The 21,760-nt window shown below is 41.1% G+C and overlaps 1 protein-coding gene across 1 annotated transcript in view; it reads right to left on the bottom strand.

Annotated features, from left to right (window-relative positions):
• Window positions 1-10,103, bottom strand: part of LOC139560054 (solute carrier family 25 member 36-A-like) — a 33,874-nt gene extending 23,771 nt beyond the window's left edge. The window contains exons 1-2 of the mRNA XM_071376547.1: window positions 9,698-10,103; window positions 2,276-2,440 (exon numbers count right to left, since the gene is read on the bottom strand). Coding sequence (XP_071232648.1) covers window positions 2,276-2,440; window positions 9,698-9,738 — 206 coding nt within the window. The 5' untranslated portion in view covers window positions 9,739-10,103. The remainder of the gene's footprint in view (window positions 1-2,275; window positions 2,441-9,697) is intronic.
• Between the last annotated feature and the right edge of the window lie 11,657 nt (window positions 10,104-21,760).

The raw sequence follows: 21,760 nt of genomic DNA, 5'->3' as shown, positions 1-21,760 counted from the left end.
CACTGGGAATATGATGAAATAAATTAAAGCTGAAATAAATCTCTACTATTATTCTGACCTTTCACATTCTTAAAATAAAGTGGTGATCCTAATTGACCAAAGACAGGGAATTTTTACTAGGATTAAAATGTCAGGAATTGTGAAAAACTGAGTTTAAATGTATGTAAACTTCCGACTTCAACTGTACATAGCTACTTGAATTCAAGGTTAATATATTAACTGAAAAGGGGGCATTTGAGACACCTAATTATGTCTAAAAAGAGTATGTTTGGTTGGATGGTCAAGATTTGTTGAACAGACCTTGTGAAGAAAGTTATATGCCCATACAACTACAAGGTCTATGGCCCAATGTATTTGGTATTACCCCTCAAACTGTATGTAGGGCTGTGAGTCAAGGAATTTTGGATGACGGTTATTTGACAGCCAAATGACCACGGTCATTGTTAGCCAAATGACCACGGTCATTGTTATAGAAAATCGGTCAAATAGCCCAAAAATATGCATATTTTCTCCTCTCCTTCGCTCCAGACTATGTGCTGCAGGAGGGGGGAGGTGTTCTGTGTTTACTGTTTAGCTAAACTGACAGCTAGTAGAGGGGATGGCTTGAAGATATTTTTCTGTCAGATTGGGCCCTGTTCTTGGTAAGCCATTGGGTGCATGTATTTCATGATACAGTGCATTCAGAAAGTATTCCGCCCTTCACTTTTTCCACATTTTGTTACTTTGCAGCCTTATTATAAAAAAAATATTTAAAAAATGTATCCACAATACCCCATAATGACAGTTGATGAAACTTCATTTGGTGGTCATCTGTCGAACTATTTTTCTAACAAAACAGTACGCAACAGCTTTACCCTCGCCGTGTGTGCACGCACGCACACACATACACACACACAAACGTTTGCCACAACGCCTTGCTAAAACAAGAAGCAACAATTTCATCACGTTGTAAAGAGTCCATGTTACCGCGGAAACGGAGTCAACCGCATGTCTTGCCGTCTTCAGTCAGCTGTTCATTCCACAACACAAAATTCTAAAACTGGATCGTCATGTCTCCTCTCGCCTTATAAAAAAAAAAAAAAAAAAAAAAACATCAGCTATTAGATGTGAACCAGGCTTACTTTTACTTTACTGCTTTTGGGTAGTTTGTCGACTTGAAAATATATATTGTTTTGTATTAAAACAGGTATTTTAAATGTCATGACGGTCTTTGTCCATAATTGTTGGTTACACGATTACCGTGCCAGCCCTAGCTTTATGCTCCCTTCACTACGCCAGTTATGAAACTGGTTGTGCCTCCTGGCCCCGTGGTGTGGAAAATGTTGAAGGTGAGGGCATCTAAACAGCTGTTGGTATATGAGGGACATTCATTCACTGTGCCACTGTCCACATTACAATAACAGCTGCAAAGAACAACGTGTCTATTTCCTTGTCCTCTATGTATTTCAGCCTCTATTCTAGTCCGATCAGCAGAGAGCTTTTACAGAGCAATACGGAAGGAGAAGATTAAGGGGTTAATGTTTTCCCTTAGCAATATGTAGGAGAGGAAGGAGAGTTGGAATAGTCACAGTGCAGTGGTATAGACCAAATGTTTTTTTGTTTTTTTAACTAAGGCAAAAGGGAAAGTTTCCCTCTACTATACTTACGTGGGCAGTTCCACAGCAAACCAAAACAGAACCACAGTAAGCCCTGTTCTCATTCTATTTTTACAAGTGAGTGATGCAGATTTAAGTATGCTATACAACAACTTGTACTTATCCAATATGATAAGGGATATTTCTGCCTTATCAGCAATGATGAATGCTAGGCTACATCCCCAATCTGAGATTATAGAACCCCGCTATGTGGTTCAATATGTGTGGGAAACCCATATTGATGCAATCAAAATGCTGAAATGCAAAGCAAGATTCCCAGACCTTCGTCTATTATGACAGTCTTGCTTTAGCTATGACAAACTTTCGTTGCCTTTTTTTGGGGGGGGGGGGGGAGTAAACTTTAACATTAGAGGACAATAAAAAAAACGACCGCTTCATGACCATTAAAAAGGAAAAGTCAAAAGACGTTTGTCTGACAACACTCATCTACAGTAACTCATCTTTGAGTCATTGGGCGTTAAGTAATAGTGTCAAAAGGGCATGTAAGATACTGTAGGTGGTCTTGAGTGAAACGTGGCGAGAAACTTCTAGTCTTCCTGAAACGGTGACCCAACAAACCCTGTCCAAACAATGGAATGTGTCGGCTTTTCTCTGTGACCCCTGTGTGTTAGTGAACTTACTTGAGGCAGTGGAGGGGTCCCGGGGGGGCCATGCGAGCCACACTGGCCCCGTTGACAGTGCTGAGCTGCACCTCAGAGATGTAGAAGGTGACATGAGAGGACTGTAGTCTGGTCTTTACCACTTCCAGTGGACAAGTCAGAATAGCACCCACTGTTCCCCCACACCTAGATGGGGTGAGAGAACGAAATAGGATGGGAGGAAGACAAGCAGGTCAGAATAGCCAAAGAGTACACAAGGGTGTTTATTTTTTTTACAAAAACAAGAAACCCCATAATTGCTCTCGGATCACTAAGATTAGGATCTGTATTTATCCATTTCATAATTGTTTATTGACCAGATATTATGCTTTTTACCACAATTTCCAACACAAAAATTCTCATTACCGCAAGTTTTCAAAGTCCCAAAAATACTCAAAATCTATGTAATATTTTTTTTTTACATTGCTCACCTGATGAAATGGCCTGAGTAAAACACTGAAAGCAAATATATTTTAAGTTAAATTATATTTTGTCATTTCACTCTTTACCACAACACTGAATCTTGTTTTTTTTGTCTTAATTACTTGTGTGTAATATAAAAATTATATATATATAAATAACTAACTGGGTGATAATGGTACAATTGGAAATCAACAATGTTTGACAGTCATCGTTATGTGACAGACGATAGTTTAGCCTATTTGAACTTGACTGGCACCGCCGGAGTCGGGCAGCGCACAGCTGGGCGACATGCCAAATTACCTACCTATTCCCATAGCCTATTTCAATAAACATGTCGTAGGTAGGTAGCCTGTTATTAACATAATGCAAGAGTACAATTAATCTAACAGGCCAGTAACCGAGTTCTCAGAAAGTCTTATGTTGTTTGTAAATAGCCTAAATAAAAACATAGTATGGTAATGGGAGAACATTTTTGCAAGAGAATAATCAAATTGGAGGTTTCTGCCGTCCACCTGACCAAAGCTTTAGGAAAAAAGTGTGCCGCTGGAAAATCCCTCCTTGCAAACCAAACAGCCAATAATATTGACCTATACTAGGCTACGGTCAATTAACTTTGCAGTAAACGTTACCTGTGTAAATTAAACTTATCACCTAACATTTATTTTATTGTCGAAGTGTTTATTCATATCCTTGAATTGCACGCTTGGCATTAGCCTACATAATCTCCCACAGCAGTGCTTTTGATAAACGGGACCAAAAAAATAAATGTGTCAGAGTTGTCAAACAAATTTAATTTTGAATAGCCATTATGAACAGTGCATTATTTCAAAGCAAACAATCACATAAAACAAATAATTTTTTATATAAAACGAACAGGCTTATCAAACTTGCGCTTTGTTGACTATCGAATAGGCATGCAAAATTATAAATCTATAACAAGTATAATCCACATTTGAATAGGCTAACAAATACCAAATAGATCAAATAAGTATGAAATTAAACAAATAAATTACAATGCAAAAAAGTAGGGGAGAGCCGGCACGAAAGTAAAACTGGGCAAATGTAACACCCCGATTTTCTCAGATATCACAGAAGCTAGCATGCTAGTAGATAGACTTCCAACCATTGGGCTATGGGTAACGCTAGATAACATTGGCTTGCGAAACTACCTCTAAATTCCTTCATACTGGACACAGAAATACAAATAGTATCCACGAGTTCATCTGACTCTGGGGAAGTAGATACAGTGCATTCGGAAAGTATTCAGGCCTTCACTTTTTCTATATTTTGTTACGTTACAAACAAGAAAACTTGAGCGTGCATAACTATTCACCGCCCCAAAGTCAATACTTTGTAGAGCCACCTTTTGCAGCAATTACAGCTGCAAGTCTCTTGGTGTATGTCTCTATAAGCTTGGCACATCTAGCCACTGGGATTTTTGCCCATTCTTCAGGGCAAAACTGCTCCAGCTCCTTCAAGTTGGATGGGTTCCGCTGATGTACAGCAATCTAAGTCATACCACAGATTCTCAATTGGACTGAGGTCTGGGCTTTGACTAGGCCATTCCAAAACATTTCAATTAGAGGTCGACCGATTAATCAGCATGGTCGATTTCAATTTTTCATAACAAATCGGTAATCGGCATTTTTGGACGCCGATTACATTGCATTCCATGAGGAAACTGCGTGGCAGGCTGACCGCTTGTTACACAAGTGCAGCAAGGAGCCAAGGTAGATGCTAGCTAGCATTAAACTTATAAAAAACAATCAATCTTCACAATCACTAGTTAACTACACATGGTTGATGATATTACTAGGTTAACTAGCTTGTCCTGCGTTGTATATAATCAATGCGGTGCCTGTTAATTTATCATTGAATCACAGCCTACCTCGCCAAACGGGATGATTTAACAAAAGCGCATTCGTGAAAAAAAGCACAATCGTTGCACGAATGTACCTAACCATAAACATCAAAATCAGTACACAGAAGTATATTTTTTTAAACCTGCATATTCAGTTTAATTTATTTTATGTTAGCAGGCAACATTGAAGAAAAAGAAACACACACCTATTTAGGCGAGGTGCTGGCTAGCGGAGTAGAAAACTTGAAAATAAAGGAGAGCCGCACACTCTAGGAGCTCAGATGCAAAAATGTATATATAAAACCCTGATGAAGGTTTATACCCTGATGAAGACAGCTTGGCTGTCGAGACGTTGGATATTACATTTTTGCATCTGAGCTCCTAGAGTGTGCGGCTCTCCTTTATTTTCAAGCAGGCAATATTAACTAGGGAAATTGTGTCACTTCTCTTGCGTCCATTGCACGCAGAGTCATGTGCAGCAGTTTGGGCCGCCTGGCTCGTTACGAACTAATTTGCCAGAATTTTACATAATTATGACATAACAATGAAGGTTGTGCAATGTAACAGAAATATTTAGACTTTATAACCACACATCATGTGACACCTCATGTGACACTTCATGTGACACTTCATGTGACACTTTGATTGCACACAGGTGGACTTTATTTAACTAATTGTGACTTCTGAAGGTAATTCGTTGCTCCAGATCTTATTTAGGGGCTTCATAGCAAAGCGGTTGAATACATACATCACTTTCCCATTTTCTATTATTTTTTTATATATATATATATATATTTTTTTTAAAGTAATTTCTTTCACTTCACCAATTTGGACTATTTGTGCATGTCCATTACATGAAATCCAAATAAAAATCAATTTAAATTACAGGTTGTAATGTAACAAAATAGGAAAAACGCCAAGAGGGATGATGTATATACACTTTCTGAAGCTTTTTGATACTAAACTGGCCATAACATCTTAAGTTTTAATGGTGGATCATTCACAGTTGACTTCATTGGGGAAAGGTCCAACAATGCTGTTGAGAAGTAGGGAAAGACCCACCCACATCTAGACCTGATATTTCTGGAAACAACAAGGTTGATTTTCATTGAGCTCCCTGCTAGCAGCAGCTGGATCTGGGCCAGATTAAGAACACGGACTATGCAACTTTAGGTGAACATAAAACGTGCAACTGTAAATACAGAGACTAACAGTGGTAACCTGGGGAGACTTTGAACTGGATTTACTCGTCTGTGACAATGTGTAAACTGAGGTGGTGGCCCTTCTGCCTGTAATGAACGCCTTGACATGGTTTGTCTGTTGGTGTAGGCTGGCGTCTGTGGTTGCCAGGCTACAGGCTTTCCCACCTCCGCTTTCAAACAATATTTGTCAATGAACCTCAAACACGGGCTGTGTAGAAAGCATACTCTTTGGGCGCATTCACAATGCTCCTTAGCCCGGGCCTAAGCGAGTGTTCATACTTGCACATTCTAATGTGAGCTAGCAGCAACCTTAGCCCAGGGATAGCTGGCCCTGCAGCAGAGTTAGTACTGCCTTTTCGGCACTATCCCCAGAAACATTGTGCCAAAATATCCAGTGTGAAACAGGGTCAAAAACAACGCATATCATTTTTTTTGGTCAACATTTTAAAAACGTGTATTTTTCCATATATAGAAACACAATAAAATCAACTAAATGAGCTTGTCTGTTGCTTTAAGCACTGCGATTAAAAATGAAGACAAATTACTAAAGAGGGCGCCAGAGATCAGTATAGCCTAACATGCTGACCACACCGCTCACGTCGCAAAATACATCTGATGAAGATCATCAAAGGTTAGTGATTAATTTTATCTCTATTATTGCTTTTTGTGACTCCTCTCTTTGGCTGGAAAAATGGCTGTGTTTTTTTGTGACTAGATGCTGACCTAACATAATCAGATGGTGTGCTTTAGTCATAAAGCCTTTTTGAAATCGGACACTGTGGTGGGATTAACAACAAGTTTATCTTTAAAATGGTGTAAAATACATGTATGTTTGAGGAATTTTAATTATGAGATTTCTGTTTGAATTTGGCGCCCTGCACTTTCACTGGCTGTTGTCAAGTCGATCCCGTTAACGGGATCTCAGCCGTAAGAAGTTAATCAAAAAATAACTGTCTTATAAATTAGGGTTATTTTAGATGACACCTAGCTATATAGTTAGCTAGCTAACTATAGCTACTGAAACAGATGTCGTGTTATTTGACATGTCAAGTAGTATTATTTGACGTGTATCTTTTTTGACACACAAAGACCGAAACGGCGTTCCATAGAAATCCTGGTTGAGAATGAAACGACTGAACAAATAAACAACGAAACAGCACAGCAAGTAAGTGAAAGAAATTGGTTTTGATTATGTTTTACTGGTAATGGGGACATATGTAAATACCAACAAAATAACGTTTTGGTCAGTGTATGTGTGTAACCTTTATTATCTACAATGACGGCCCGGACGACTCTGGGCCATTGTGCGCCGCACTATGGGACTCCCAATCAAGGCCGGATGTGATACAGCCTGGATTCGAACCAGGGACTGTAGTGACGCCTCTTGCACTGAGATGCAGTGCCTTAGACCGCTGCGTCCATGTGTGTGTGTTAACTATTTAACTGTACTAGAATGCTTAAAAGGTCCCTAAAATTGTAAATATATCGGTATTGTTTTTTTGGCAAGGAAAATATCAGTATCAGGCAAAAATGTCACATCAGTGCATCACTAGAATAATCTTTTGGCGGCTTCTGCTGTGCACGAGTGACATAGTGATGTCCCATTATCTAGGGTTATTTCTCTCCCTAACACTAGTAGCTCCATTTGAGAGTCACTCCCCCACCAAGGGGCACCCGAAAATGAGGGGGAGGGCTAAGGGGGGTATTGGGATTGAGTCCATTTACCGCTGCTGCCTTTCAAAAGACCGAACCAAATACAGGCAAGAGCGACCTTCGGCCCAGATTCAGGGGGCTGTTCCAGGTTGCTGCTGCTGCCTGCGCCCACGTGCGTGTGTACAACCAACAGACAGTGAGAGGAAACAAGACACACAGGCCTTGAGACCTGTTGTGAGGAACATCAAGGGGATTTAGCCATTATTTGCTTCTCGCTGAAGTAACTGTCACGATTTGTGCCCCTAACATTGCGTTTTCAGAACTCAATTAATAAAAAATAAAACATCTGGTTTGACAAGATGGGCCTACTTGTTGACATTTTTTAAGTTTGCCCAGAGGCTGATGGAAAACAAGACAAAGGGGAAAATAAAGAAAATGAAGAAAATATGCTGGCACTGCAATGGAATCAATCTAGGCGTTCTCTGACTTTAAAAAAAAAGATTTTTTTTTAGACAGGCATACAAAACAGGCTATCTAGTGTTAGGCTATCCTAAGACTTGAGCCAAAACGGTACTAGAATTCGATTTCCATGACAAGGAAATATTCTTGTCCAATTGTGAGAATGGGTCCAATAACCAACATGTTGCTTTTCAATGACACTAAGCTTATTGATTAAATATTCAATCTCAATTTACTTGGAGCAGTCAGACATTGATTCAACACAAAAAAAACAAGTCAATTCAGCAATCTAGGCTACAGACAGGTGCCCTTCAACCCTTCCAATGTCCTCATTGTCAACAAGATGTATTGAATGCGAAAGTCAACAACGTAGCAAAGGTAGAACATGACTTCAGTATCACATTGACGATACCAATGATGTACAGTACAGGAACGGAAACAGACACTCAGGTAGTGTGGTCAAAGCCGCAACAGACTTTCTTTTTGTGTTTTTCCTACAATGAGAATGAAAAATAAGCAAGCTACTGTACATTGACACTTGAAGTTATCACCGGGAGACCTGTGTAAACACTCAATATTTCCACTGACATGCAGATCAAGCCTATCCTGTGAGTGTCAAATACATGCCTGAGGACTACCTGGCATGATGACTCCTTGCTGTCCCCAGTCCACCCTAGTCTGTCTACCTGCTGCTGCTCCAGTTTCAACTGTTCTGCCTGCAGCTATGGAACCCTGACCAGTTCACCGAACATGCTACCTTGTCCAGGACCTGCTGTTTTAGACTCTAACGCACCTGCTGTCTCTAACTCTGAATGATCGGCTATGAAAAGCCAACATTTACTCCTCAGGTGGTGACCTGTTGTACCCGCTACAACCACTGTGACCCTGCTGGTCATCTATGAACATCTTGGTACTGTTATAAGCTTCACCCGGCACAGTCAGAAGAGGACTGGCCACCCCTCAGAGCCTGGTTCCTCTAGGTTTTTTCCTAGGTTCCTGCCTTTCTATGGAGTTTTTCCTAGCCACCGTGCATCTACATTACTTACTGTTTGAGGTTTTAGGCTGGGTTTCTGTATAGCACTTTGTGACATCGGCTGATGTAAGAAGGGCTTTATAAATACAATTGATTGATTGTTGTAGCTAGCTATATTGAATCCAAACCTGTTTTGACCTGACCTTCTTATCCAGTCTATTGAAAACCCTTGGAAGGCAAATAAGGTAGATATTGCTGTAAGTTAGTGGTTGATACAGGGAATAGTGGTTGATACAGAGGATGCATTGCATAGGCCAAGACATGTTATCCATCTTTCAATGGTGTGTTTTATAAGGCCTGTCGGAGTATGCCAAAGCACAAAAAAATATGTGTCAAGAAATGTAATCATGATATTCGACGATATAGCTACTCGGTCAACGGCTGCTCGAGGACAACAAAGGCTCGTGCGTCACTGTCGTGGACTTCATTCACGAGTATACTCATCTGTCGTAAGGCGAACCACGAACCCTGTGGAGTGTGATGTGTACTAATGTCAACCTGTTTTCGATCGAATTTAATAATGCGATGTGTGATAAACTAGTGGCTAGCACCTGGCTACCTAGCTAAACCGTGGTTGCCTATTTTGATGCTGCAAGACAGAGCTAATTTGCTAACTAGCTGCTGAGGATGGCACGGGTAGTGACAGCTGCTAATGTTACATGCACGCGCGTCTGGAAAAATGTCTTGTTTTCTCCATGCAAGCTTATTTTGACTCTATAAAAGACAGTCAGGTCATGTTAACTAGCTAACATTATTCCTAACAAATAACTCACCCTCCGGCAAACAAATGAATCAAGGTATCCCTTTGACTCATTCTTTAGCATTCTCCGAACCAACACACTCTTCGGACTGCGTCAATGAGGAAGACCGGGTTGTATGACGATATGCGCACTTCGTAATATCAGCGACTTCGGTTATAAAAATCAGTAAAACTGATTTGATTGCCGTTGCCCAACGTTAGCTAGTCATCTAACGTCACACAAACCCTTCTGTTTCGCACAATCCCCTCTTTGAACGGACAGATTTGATTTAAATTCCTATGACGTTAAACTACAAAACATGAAGAATTCTAAATTAACATTGTCTGTGTATTCTCAGTTCTATCCATCGGTATTTGCTACAGTCACCCTAGCTCGCATCTCTTATCTGTTCTTCGCTGCAATGAGGGAGGATAGGTCACAGTATGTACTGTAGAATAGGCTGCAAAACAGAGCCGGCTATTGGCCAGTTTGCGTAAGTACGTCACTTTGTCTCCACCCGATCACGCATCTTTCACATGATCACGCCGCGATCAATCAGCTACAGGGCAATAAACAGGGCGCAGTATAGGCCTTACAGGAATAAATAACTGATTAACTTTTTTTTTTAACAGTATTGTTATGAGGATATGGCTGGTGGTCATATCTGACTATTCAAAATGCTTTGCTGATGAACCTACTGTATGGACATGTCATGCACATTGCATGAATGCATAAGGACCCTACGAAATTGACTTTGATTGACCTCATATTTGATAAATACTTGGGAAAATCTATTGAATGATACTGAAAATGCTGGTCAGGAGTTTTCTTTTTGGGAAATTCACTGATAAAGAAGTCCTGGATGCTTTGCTAACATTAGACAGAAAATAAAAATACACAGGGCTTGGTCATTTGGAGCCTGGTCTGTTTAAGTGTGCAGCTCCCCTTATTTCTGGCTCAGTAGCCCACATTTTTTATTTAACATTGTTATCAGGAAGAATTCCAAAAGCATGGACATCTGCATATGTGCTACCACTCCATAAGGGTGGGGATACAATTGATCTTGACAATTATTGCCCCATTTCAAGACTACCTTGTTTAGTTAAGATTCTTGAATCCTTGGTAAATGTACAACTTAGTTCCTTTTTATCTGATAATTGATTCTTAATATAAACCAATCAGGGTTTAGGCCTGGGCATAGTGCTACCACAACAATCACGCTAGTTGCTAATGATATTGTCAATGCCTTGGATGCTAAAAAGAGCTGTGCTGCCTTGTTTATTGACCTGTCAACAGCTTTCGACACTGTTGGTCATTCTGTTTTGCTGAAGAAGTTATCAAGAATAGGCCTGGGATATACAGCCTGTTCATGGTTTCAGAATTACCTTGGCGACATAACTCAGGCCTTCTTGACAGATGGGGTTAAATCTGAATTTCTTAAGATTCAAAAAGGTGTTCCTCAGGGTTTGATTTTGAGTCCATTATTATTCCCCTTGTATATTGATGACATAGGAAACACTGTTAATACTTGTAACATTAATCTCTATGCAGATGACACAGTTTTGTATTCCTGTGCCACCTCAGTGCAGCAGGCCATTTGTGAATTTCAGCATGACTTTGATTCAATTCAGAAATCACTTTCAGATCTTAAATTAGTGTTAAATACAAGTACAACTAAGCTCATGCTGTTCTCTAGGTCATGAAATGTTGACCCCGAGAACCTGCATATTTACACTATAAATGGAGGCCAAATTTGCTTCTTTCTCAATATACAGTGGCAAGAAAAAGTATGTGAGCCCTTTGGAATTACCTGGATTTCTGCATAAATTGGTCATCAAATTTGATCTGATCTTCATCTAAGTCACAACAATAGACAAACAGTGTGCTTAAACTAATAACACACAAATTGTATTTTTCTTATCTGTATTGAATACATCATTTAAATATTCACAGTGTAGGTTGGGAAAAGTATGTGCTAGCTAACCTGGAGTCCAATCAATGAGACGAGATTGGAGATGTTGGTTAGACCTACCTTGCCCTATAAAAACCGCTCACAAAATTTGAGTTTGCTATTCACATGAAGCATTGCCTGATGTGAACCATGCCTCAAACAAAAGAGATCTCAGAAGACCTAAGATTAAGAATAGTTGACTTGCATAAAGCTGGAAAGGGTTACAAAAGTATCTCTAAAAGCCTTGATATTCATCAGTCCACGGTAAGACAAATTGTCTATAAATGGATCAAGTTCAGCACTGTTGCTACTCTCCCTAGGAGTGGCCGTCCTACAAAGATGACTGCAAGAGCACAGCACAGAATGCTCAATGAGGTACATTTTCATCAGTTAAGAACAACTTCTTATTTACAATGACAGCCTAGGAAAAGTGGGTTAACTGCCTTGTTCAGGGGCAGAATGACAGATTTTTACCTTGTCAGCTCGGGGATTCGATCTAGTAACCTTTCAGTTACTGGCCCAATGCTCTAACCACTAGGCTACCTGCCGCCCCGAAAGAAGAATCCTAGAGTGTCAGCTAAAGACTTACAGAAATCTCTGGAACATGTTAACATCTCTTACGAGTCTACGATACGTAAAACACTAAACAATAATGGCGTTCATGGGAGGACACCACGGAAGAAGCCACTGCTGTCCAAGTTTATCAAGACATTTTGCAGGAGAATGTTAGGCTGTCCGCCAATTGAACCTCAACAGAAGTCGGGTGACGCAAGCAGGACAACGACCCAAAACACATTAGTAAATCAACAACAGAATGGCTTCAACATAAGAAAATATGCCTTCTGGAGTGGCCCAGTCAGAGTCCTGACCTCAACCCGATTTGAAATACTGTGGCATGACCTCGAGAGCAGTTCACACCAGACATCCCAAGAATATTGCTGAACTGAAACAGTTTTGTAAAGAGGAATGGTCCAAAATTCCTCCTGATCGTTGTTCAGGTCTGATCCGCAACCACAGAAAACATTTGGTTGAGGTTATTGCTGCCAAAGGAGGTTCAACTAGTTATTAAATCCAAGGGTTCACATACTTTTCCCACCCTGCACTGTGAATGTTTACACGATGTGTTCAATGAAGACATGATAACGTATAATTGTTTGTGTGTTATTAGTTAAGCAGACTGTGATTGTCTATTGTTGTGACCTAGATGAAGATCAGATCAAATTTTATTACCAATTTATACAGAAATCCAGGTATTTCCAAAGGGTTCACATACTTTTTCTTGCCACTAAGTACCTGGGTGTCTGGATTGATGACAAGTTGTCCTTTGTGACACATATAGAAAATCTGACTAAGATCCAGGAGTTAAAAAAAATTATAATTATAGCTAAATAAATCATGCCTCCGTATTGAAAATAGGAGATTGTTCAAACAACGCTTCTCCCTGTATTGGATTTTTGTGATATTGTTTACATACAGTGGGGAGAACAAGTATTTGATACACTGCCGATTTTGCAGGTTTTCCTACTTACAAAGCATGTAGAGGTCTGTCATTTTTATCATAGGTACACTTCAACTGTGAGAGACGGAATCTAAAACAAAAATCCAGAAAATCACATTGTATGATTTTTAAGTAATTAATTTGCATTTTATTGCATGACATAAGTATTTGATCACCTACCAACCAGTAAGAATTCCGGCTCTCACAGACCTGTTAGTTTTTCTTTAAGAAGCCCTCCTGTTCTCCACTCATTACCTGTATTAACTGCACCTGTTTGAACTCGTTACCTGTATAAAAGACACCTGTCCACACACTCAATCAAACAGACTCCAACCTCTCCACAATGGCCAAGACCAGAGAGCTGTGTAAGGACATCAGGGATAAATTGTAGACCTGTACAAGGCTGGGATGGGCTACAGGACAATAGCCAAGCAGCTTGGTGAGAAGGCAACAACTGTTGGCACAATTATTAGAAAATGGAAGAAGTTCAAGATGACGGTCAATCACCCTCGGTCTGGGGCTCCATGCAAGATCTCACCTCGTGGGGCATCAATGATCATGAGGAATGTGAGGGATCAGCCCAGAACTACACGGCAGGACCTGGTCAATGACCTGAAGAGAGCTGGGACCACAGTCTCAAAGAAAACCATTAGTAACACACTACGCCGTCATGGATTAAAATCCTGCAGCGCACGCAAGGTCCCCCTGCTCAAGCCAGCGCATGTCCAGGCCCGTCTGAAGTTTGCCAATGACCATCTGGATGATCCAGAGGAGGAATGGGAGAAGGTCATGTGGTCTGATGAGACAAAAATAGAGCTTTTTGCTCTAAACTCCACTCGCCGTGTTTGGAGGAATAGAAGGATGAGTACAACCCCAAGAACACCATCCCAACCGTGAAGCATGGAGGTGGAAACATCATTTTTTGGGGATGCTTTTCTGCAAAGGGGACAGGACGACTGCACCGTATTGAAGGGAGGATGGATGGGGCCATGTATCGCGAGATCTTGACCAACAACCTCCTTCCCTCAGTAAGAGCATTGAAGATGGGTCGTGGCTGGGTCTTCCAGCATGACAACGACCCGAAACACACAGCCAGGGCAACTAAGGAGTGGCTCCGTAAGAAGCATCTCAAGGTCCTGGAGTGGCCTAGCCAGTCTCCAGACCTGAACCCAATAGAAAATCTTTGGAGGGAGCCGAAAGTCCGTATTGCCCAGCGACAGCCCCGAAACCTGAAGGATCTGGAGAAGGTCTGTATGGAGGAGTGGGCCAAAATCCCTGCTGCAGTGTGTGCAAACCTGGTCAAGAACTACAGGAAATGTATGATCTCTGTAATTGCAAACTAAGGTTTCTGTACCAAATATTCAGTTCTGCTTTTCTGATGTATCAAATACTTATGTCATGCAATAAAATGCAAATTAATTAATTAAAAATCATACAATGTGATTTTCTGGATTTTTGTTTTAGATTCCTTCTCTCACAGTTGAAGTGTACCTATGATAAAAATTACAGACCTCTACATGCTTTGTAAGTAGGAAAACCTGCAAAATTGTCAGTGTATCAAATACTTGTTCTCCCCACTGTACATGCGGCAACCTCTGTTTTGAAACCCTTGGATGCAGTCTACCATTCCGCAATACGTTTTATCACAGGGGACAATTTTAGGACTCATTGTAGTCTGTTTAAAAATGTGGAATGGACCTCTGTCGGTAAGAAGCCTATTTTATTTACTTACAAAACAATCTTACAGAAACTCCCTCCATATGTTACTTAATTAAGTTAAGAATCATAAATTACCAAACCCGTTGTCAGGAATGGATAACACTAGAGATCCCTTAAGTCTCCACAGATTTGGGAAAATCTGCGTTTTTGTTTTTTTGCCCCTAATTTGGAGTTCACTGCAGTTAGATATGCTGGTGTCTCTCAAGTGGTTTAACTTATTGATTGAGGACTTCTATGTAGTTGGATGTGATTGCTTTTATTAAATGTTTAATGTGTAATGAATTATTGTTTAATTATTCAGTTATTGTAATGTATACAGGTCTCTCTTGTAAAATATTTTTAATCTCAATGTGACTCCGTTTAAATAAAAATAAATGTGTCATTCTTAGTCATATTCTCATAGGCTGCGTTTATACAGGCAGCGCAATTCATTATTTAGCCCAAATGATTAGCAAAAGATCAGAATTAGACTGCCTGTGTAAATGGAGCCCTAGTGGCCTATTGCACATTTATAACAAATACACAAATCTTTAGGTTTACCTACACTGCATTTAACATTTGTATGCAAATTGTGTGCTTCATGGGATGCCATAAAAAAAAAATACTGTTATAAATATATGGTGGGAAAACATTTATGCCTGGAAGAGGTAATAAAAAGGAGAATTGGGGCATGGGAGCCAAAGCTATAGCCCTATAAAGCATTTTTCCTGCTATAGCCCTATAAAGCATGCTTGCTGCAGACTGGCAATGATGTGAAACCCTGTGTGTAGAGAAATGTATTTAGAGAGTTGGGCCAATGTGGTTTCTGCATTATGATGCATTTATATGACACTAACATTCTATGGCAGCCATGTTTGCTCCCCATTTAATATTACATTGGGAATATTTAAACAATGCTATGTAACTGAATGTCTAAATTTAGAACAATATTCTAAATTCTCAAAGTTGGCCTTACTCTATATGTCTCTGCCTGTGAGAGCAACCCGATCAGCTGAGAGAGGTTGTAACAGGAAGCTAAACCCCTCCTGACCGCTGAACCCCAAGACGAGTGCTGAGCGAATGCTCGCTTCACACATGTGGGAAAAAGCTGCCTGACTGACTTCTGTCTCTTACCATCATCTTGGTGACAGTTTGAGGTAAACTGTTTTCTGTGTTTGAGGGCTTGATTTCAATTTACAGTTAAATTAGAAATAAGTCCAATCAAAATGTGAAATTTACTTGACTCCAATTGACTTGACTCTGGACAATTGTCACATCCCACCTGCAATGCTACACCAAAATGCAGTGGAGGCTGCTGAGGGGAGAACGGCTCATAATAAATGGAGAGAATGGAGCAAATGGAATGGCATCAAACACCTGGAAACCATGTATTTGATGTATTTGATACCATTCCACTGATTACGTTCCAGTCATTACCACGAGCCCATTTGCCCCAATTAAGGTTGTAACATCAATTATGGGAAAATCTGGTAGGCTGAACTCATATGGAATTAATGGATCTCGTGGTTTCTTAATTGGAGGCACAATTTTACAAGTTGAAGTCACATGCATGGAGGCTAACGTTATTTATGAATATCCTAGCAGAGCTGAAAATAGGAGATTGTTCAAACAACGCTTAACTGCTTTACAATTAAACAAATGCCCACCTGGACTAATTACATTGACCCCCCACCCCCAAATTTGTTTTTACACTGCTGCTACTCGCTGTTTTATTATCTATGCATTGTCACTTTACCCATACCTACATGTACAAATTACCTCGACTAACCTGTACCCCCGCACATTGACTCGGTACCAGTACCCCCTGTATATAGCCTCGTTATTGTTACTTTTTATTATTTTTTACTTTAGTTTAGTTGGTAAATATTTTCTGCATAGTTGGTTAAGGGCTTGTAAACATTTCACCTGTTGTATTCGGCGCATGTGATTTGAACTGATTACTTTAGTTTATTTGACATTTTAGGATCCTAGAAATATAAAAACACACTATACAAATTACAGCAGCGTTTCCCAAACTCAGTCAGTACCGGTACCCCCTGTATATATACCTAGACAGTTGTACACCTGAATGCCTTCAACTGAAATGTGTCTTCCGCATTTAACCCAACCCCTCTGAATCAGAGAGGTGCGGGGGGCTGCCTTAATCAACATCCAAGTCTTTGGCGCCCCTTGAACAGTGGGTTAACTGCCTTGCTCAGGGGCCTCATTATTGTTACTTTATATAATTTTTTACTTAAGTTTATTTGGTGAATATTTTGTTAACTCTTTCTTGAACTGCATTGTTGTATTCGGCGCATTTGACAAATAAAGTTTGATTTGATTTGTACTGATTGGAAAATATCAATTAACTGGATTTGCATGTGATAATAAATGGACATTTTAGGATTCTATAAATATAAACAAACAATACAGTAATATGCAGCCTACTCAATCACTTCTTATAGCTACCATTTACAGGCCTCCTGTGCCATATACAGCATTCCTCACTGAGTTCCCTGAATTCCTATCGAACCTTGTAGTCATAGCAGATAATATTCTAATTTTTGGTGACTTTAATATTCACATGGAAAAGTCCACAGACCCACTCCAAGGCTTTCGGAGCCATCATCGACTCAGTGGGTTTTGTCCAACATGTCTCCGGACCTACTCACTGCCACAGTCATACTCTGGACCTAGTTTTGTCCCATGGAATAAATGTTGTGGATCTTAATGTTTTTCCTCATAATCCTGGACTATCGGACCACCATTTTATTACGTTTACAATCGCAACAAATAATCTGCTCAGACCCCAACCAAGGAGCATCAAAAGTCGTGCTATAAATTCTCAGACAACCTAAAGATTCCTTGATGCCCTTCCAGACTCCCTCTGCCTACCCAAGGACGTAAGAGGACAAAAATCAGTTAACCACCTAACTGAGGAACTCAATTTAATCTTGAGTTTAGCGCAATACCCTAGATGCAGTTGCACCCCTAAAAACATAAAATATTTGTCATAAGAAACTAGCTCCCTGGTATACAGAAAATACCCGAGCTCTGAAGCAAGCTTCCAGAAAATTGGAACGGAAATGGCGCTACACCAAACTGGAAGTCTTCCGACTAGCTTGGAAAGACAGTACCGTGCAGTATCGAAGAGCCCTCACTGCTGCTCGATCATCCTATTTTTCCAACTTAATTGAGGAAAATAAGAACAATCCGAAATGTATTTTTGATACTGTCGCAAAGCTAACTAAAAAGCAGCATTCCCCTGAAGCTTTCACTTCAGCAGTAATAAAATCATGAACTTCTTTGAGGAAAAGATCATGATCAATTGAAAGCAAATTACGGACTCCTCTTTAAATCTGTGTATTCCTCCAAAGCTCAGTTGTCCTGAGTCTGCACAACTCTGCCAGGACCTAGGATCAAGGGAGACACTCAAGTGTTTTACTACTATATCTCTTGACACAATGATGAAATAATCATGGCCTCTAAACCGTCAAGCTGCATACTGGACCCTATTCCAACTAAACTACTGAAAGAGCTGCTTCCTGTGCATGGCCCTCCTATGTTGAACATAATAAACGGCTCTCTATCCCCCGGATGTGTACCAAACTCACTAAAAGTGGCAGCAATAAAGCCACTCTTGAAAAAGCCAAACCTTGACTCAGAAAATATTTTTAAAAACTAAAAATCGGCCTATATCGAATCTCCCATTCCTCTCAAAAATGTTGGAAAAAGCTGTTGCGCAGGAACTCACTGCCTTCCTGAAGACAAACAATGTATACGAAATGCTTCAGTTTGGTTTTAGACCCGATCATAGCACTGAGACTGCACTTGTGAAGGTGGTAAATGACCTTTTAATGGCGTCAGACCGAGGCTCTGCATCTGTCCTCGTGCTCCTAGACCTTAGTGCTGCTTTTGATACCATCGATCACCACATTCTTTTGGAGAGATTGGAAACCCAAATTGGTTTACACGGACAAGTTCTGGCCTGGTTTAGATCTTATCTGTCTGGAAAGATATCAGTTTGTCTCTGAATGGTTTGTCCTCTGACAAATCAACTGTAAATTTCGTTGTTCCTCAAGGTTTCGTTTTAGGACCACTATTGTTTTCACTATATATTTTACCTCTTTTTATTTATTTAACCGTTATTTTACCAGGTAAGTTGACTGAGAACACGTTCTCATTTGCAGCAACGACCTGGGGAATAGTTACAGGGGAGAGGAGGGGGATGAATGAGCCAATTGTACACTGGGGATTATTAGGTGACCATGATGGTTGAGGGCCAGATTGGGAATTTAGCCAGGACACCGGGGTTAACACCCCTACTCTTACGATAAGTGCCATGGGATCTTTAATGACCTCAGAGAGTCAGGACACCCGTTTAACGTCCCATCCGAAAGACGGCACCCTACACAGAGCAGTGTCCCCAATCACTGCCCTGGGGCATTGGGATCTTTGTTTAGACCAGAGGAAAGAGTGCCTCCTACTGGCCCTCCAACACCACTTCCAGCAGCATCTGGTCTCCCATCCAGGGACTGACCAGGACCAACCCTGCTTAGCTTCAGAAGCAAGCCAGCAGTGGTATGCAGGGTGGTATGCTGCTGGCTCTTGGGGATGTCATTCGAAAACAATGTTAACTTTCACTGCTATGCGGATGACACACAGCTGTACATTTCAATGAAACATGGTGCAACCCCAAAACTGCCCTCGCTAGAAGCCTGTGTTTCAGACATAAAGAAAGTGGATGGCTGCAAATGTTCTACTTTTAAACTCGGACAAAACAGAGATGCTTGTTCTAGGTCCCAAGAAACAAAGAGATCTTCTGTTGAATCTGACAATTAATCTTGATGGTTGTACAGTCATCTCAAATAAAACTGTTATGGCCTCAAGGACAGCTTTTTTCCATTTACGTAACATTGCAAAAATTAGACATTTTCTCTCCAAAAATGATGCAGAAAAATCTATCCATGCTTTCGTTACTTCTAGGTTAGACTACTGCAATGCTCTACTTTCCGGCTACCCAGATAAAGCACTAAATAAACTTAAGTTAGTGATAAATACGGCTGCTAGAATCCTGACTAGAACTAAAAAAAATTGATCATATTACTCCAGTGCTAGCCTCCCTACACTGGCTTCCTGTTAAGGCAAGGGCTGATTTCAAGGTTTTACTGCTAACCTACAAAGCATTACATGGGCTTGCTCCTACCGATCTTTCCGATTTGGTCCTGCAGTACATACCTACACGTACGCTACGGTCACAAGACGCAGGCCTCCTAATTGTCCCTAGAATTTCTAAGCAAACAGCTGGAAGCAGGGCTTTTTCCTATAGAGTTCCATTTTTATGGAATGGTCTGCCTACCCATGTGAGAGACGCAGACTCGGTCTCAACCTTTAAGTCCCTATTGAAGACTCATCTCTTCGGTAGGTCCTATGATTGAGTGTAGTCTGGCCCAGGAGTGTGAAGGTGAACGGAAAGGCACTGGAGCAACGAACCGCCCTTGCCGTCTCTGCCTTGCCGGTTCCCTTCTCTCCACTGGGATTCTCTGCCTCTAACCCAATTACAGGGGCTGAGTCACTGGCTTACTGGTGCTCTTCCATGCCGTCCCTAGGAGGGGTGCGTCACTTGTGTGGGTTGAGTCACTGACGTGGTCTTCCTGTCTGGGTTGGCACCCCCCTTGGGTTGTGCAGTGGCGGAGATCTTAGTGTGCTTGACTCGGCCTTGTCTCAGGATGGTAAGTTGGTGGTTGAAGATATCCCTCTAGTGGTGTGGGGGCTGTGCTTTGGCAAAGTGGGTGCGGTTATATCCTGCCTGGGGGTATCATCGGATGGGACCACAGTGTCTCCTGACCCCTCCTGTCTCAGCCTCCAGTATTTATGCTGCAGTAGTTTGTGTCGGGGGGCTAGGGTCAGTCTGTTATCTGGAGTATTTCTCCTGTCTTATCCGGTGTCCTGTGTGAATTTAAGTATGCTCTCTCTAATTCTCTCTCTCGGAGGAGGACCTGAGCCCTAGGACCATGCCTCAGGACTACCTGGCATGGTGACTCCTTTCTGTCCCCAGTCCACCTGGCCGTGCTGCTGCTCCAGTTTCAACTGTTCTGCCTGCGGCTATGGAACCCTGACCTGTTCACCGGACGTGCTACCGGTCCCAGACCTGCTGTTTTCAACTCTCTAGAGACAGCAGGAGCGGTAGAGATACTCTCAATGATTGTCTATGAAAAGCCAACTGACATTTACTCCTGAGGTGCTGACCTGTTGCACCCTCGACAACTACTGTGATTATTATTATTTGACCATGCTGGTCATTTATGAACATTTGAACATCTTGGCCATGTTCTGTTATAATCTCCACCCGGCACAGCCAGACAAGGACTTGCCAACCCTCATAGCCTGGTTCCTCTCTAGGTGTTGGCCTTTCTAGGGAGTTTTTCCTAGCCACCGTGCTTCTACACCTGCATTGCTTGCTGTTTGGGGTTTTAGGCTGGGTTTCTGTACAGCACTTTGAGATATCAGCTGATGTAAGAAGGGCTATAGAAATAAATAAGATTATACAAATTACAGGAGCGTTTCCCAAACTCGGTCCTGGGGACCCCAAGGGGTGCACGTTTAGTTTTTTGCCCTAACACTACACAGCTTGTTCAAATGATCAAAGCTTGATTAGTTGATTCTTTTAAATAATCCGTGTAGAGCTAGGGTAAAAACCAAAACGTACACCCCTTGGGGTCCCCAGGACCGAGTTTGGGAAACTCTGAATTACAGTGAAGGCCGCTACTTCACATATATCATCCGTTACAACCAAATGTGTGATTGAACATTGGATCACATTATATTATGGACAGCATTTTAAACGGTAACAATGTTGACGGACGTCCTATTTATTGGAGATGGTCAGCTTGCCTCAAGGTTTGCTGTAGTGTTCTACTCAGCCAATATTCTTGTCAGACCATTCGTG

Source organism: Salvelinus alpinus, chromosome 30 (genome assembly GCF_045679555.1).
Source record: "Salvelinus alpinus chromosome 30, SLU_Salpinus.1, whole genome shotgun sequence".
Taxonomy (NCBI): Eukaryota; Metazoa; Chordata; class Actinopteri; order Salmoniformes; family Salmonidae; genus Salvelinus; species Salvelinus alpinus.
The sequence above is the reverse complement of the archived record's forward strand: the minus strand, read 5'-3'. Positions and strand labels throughout refer to the sequence as shown.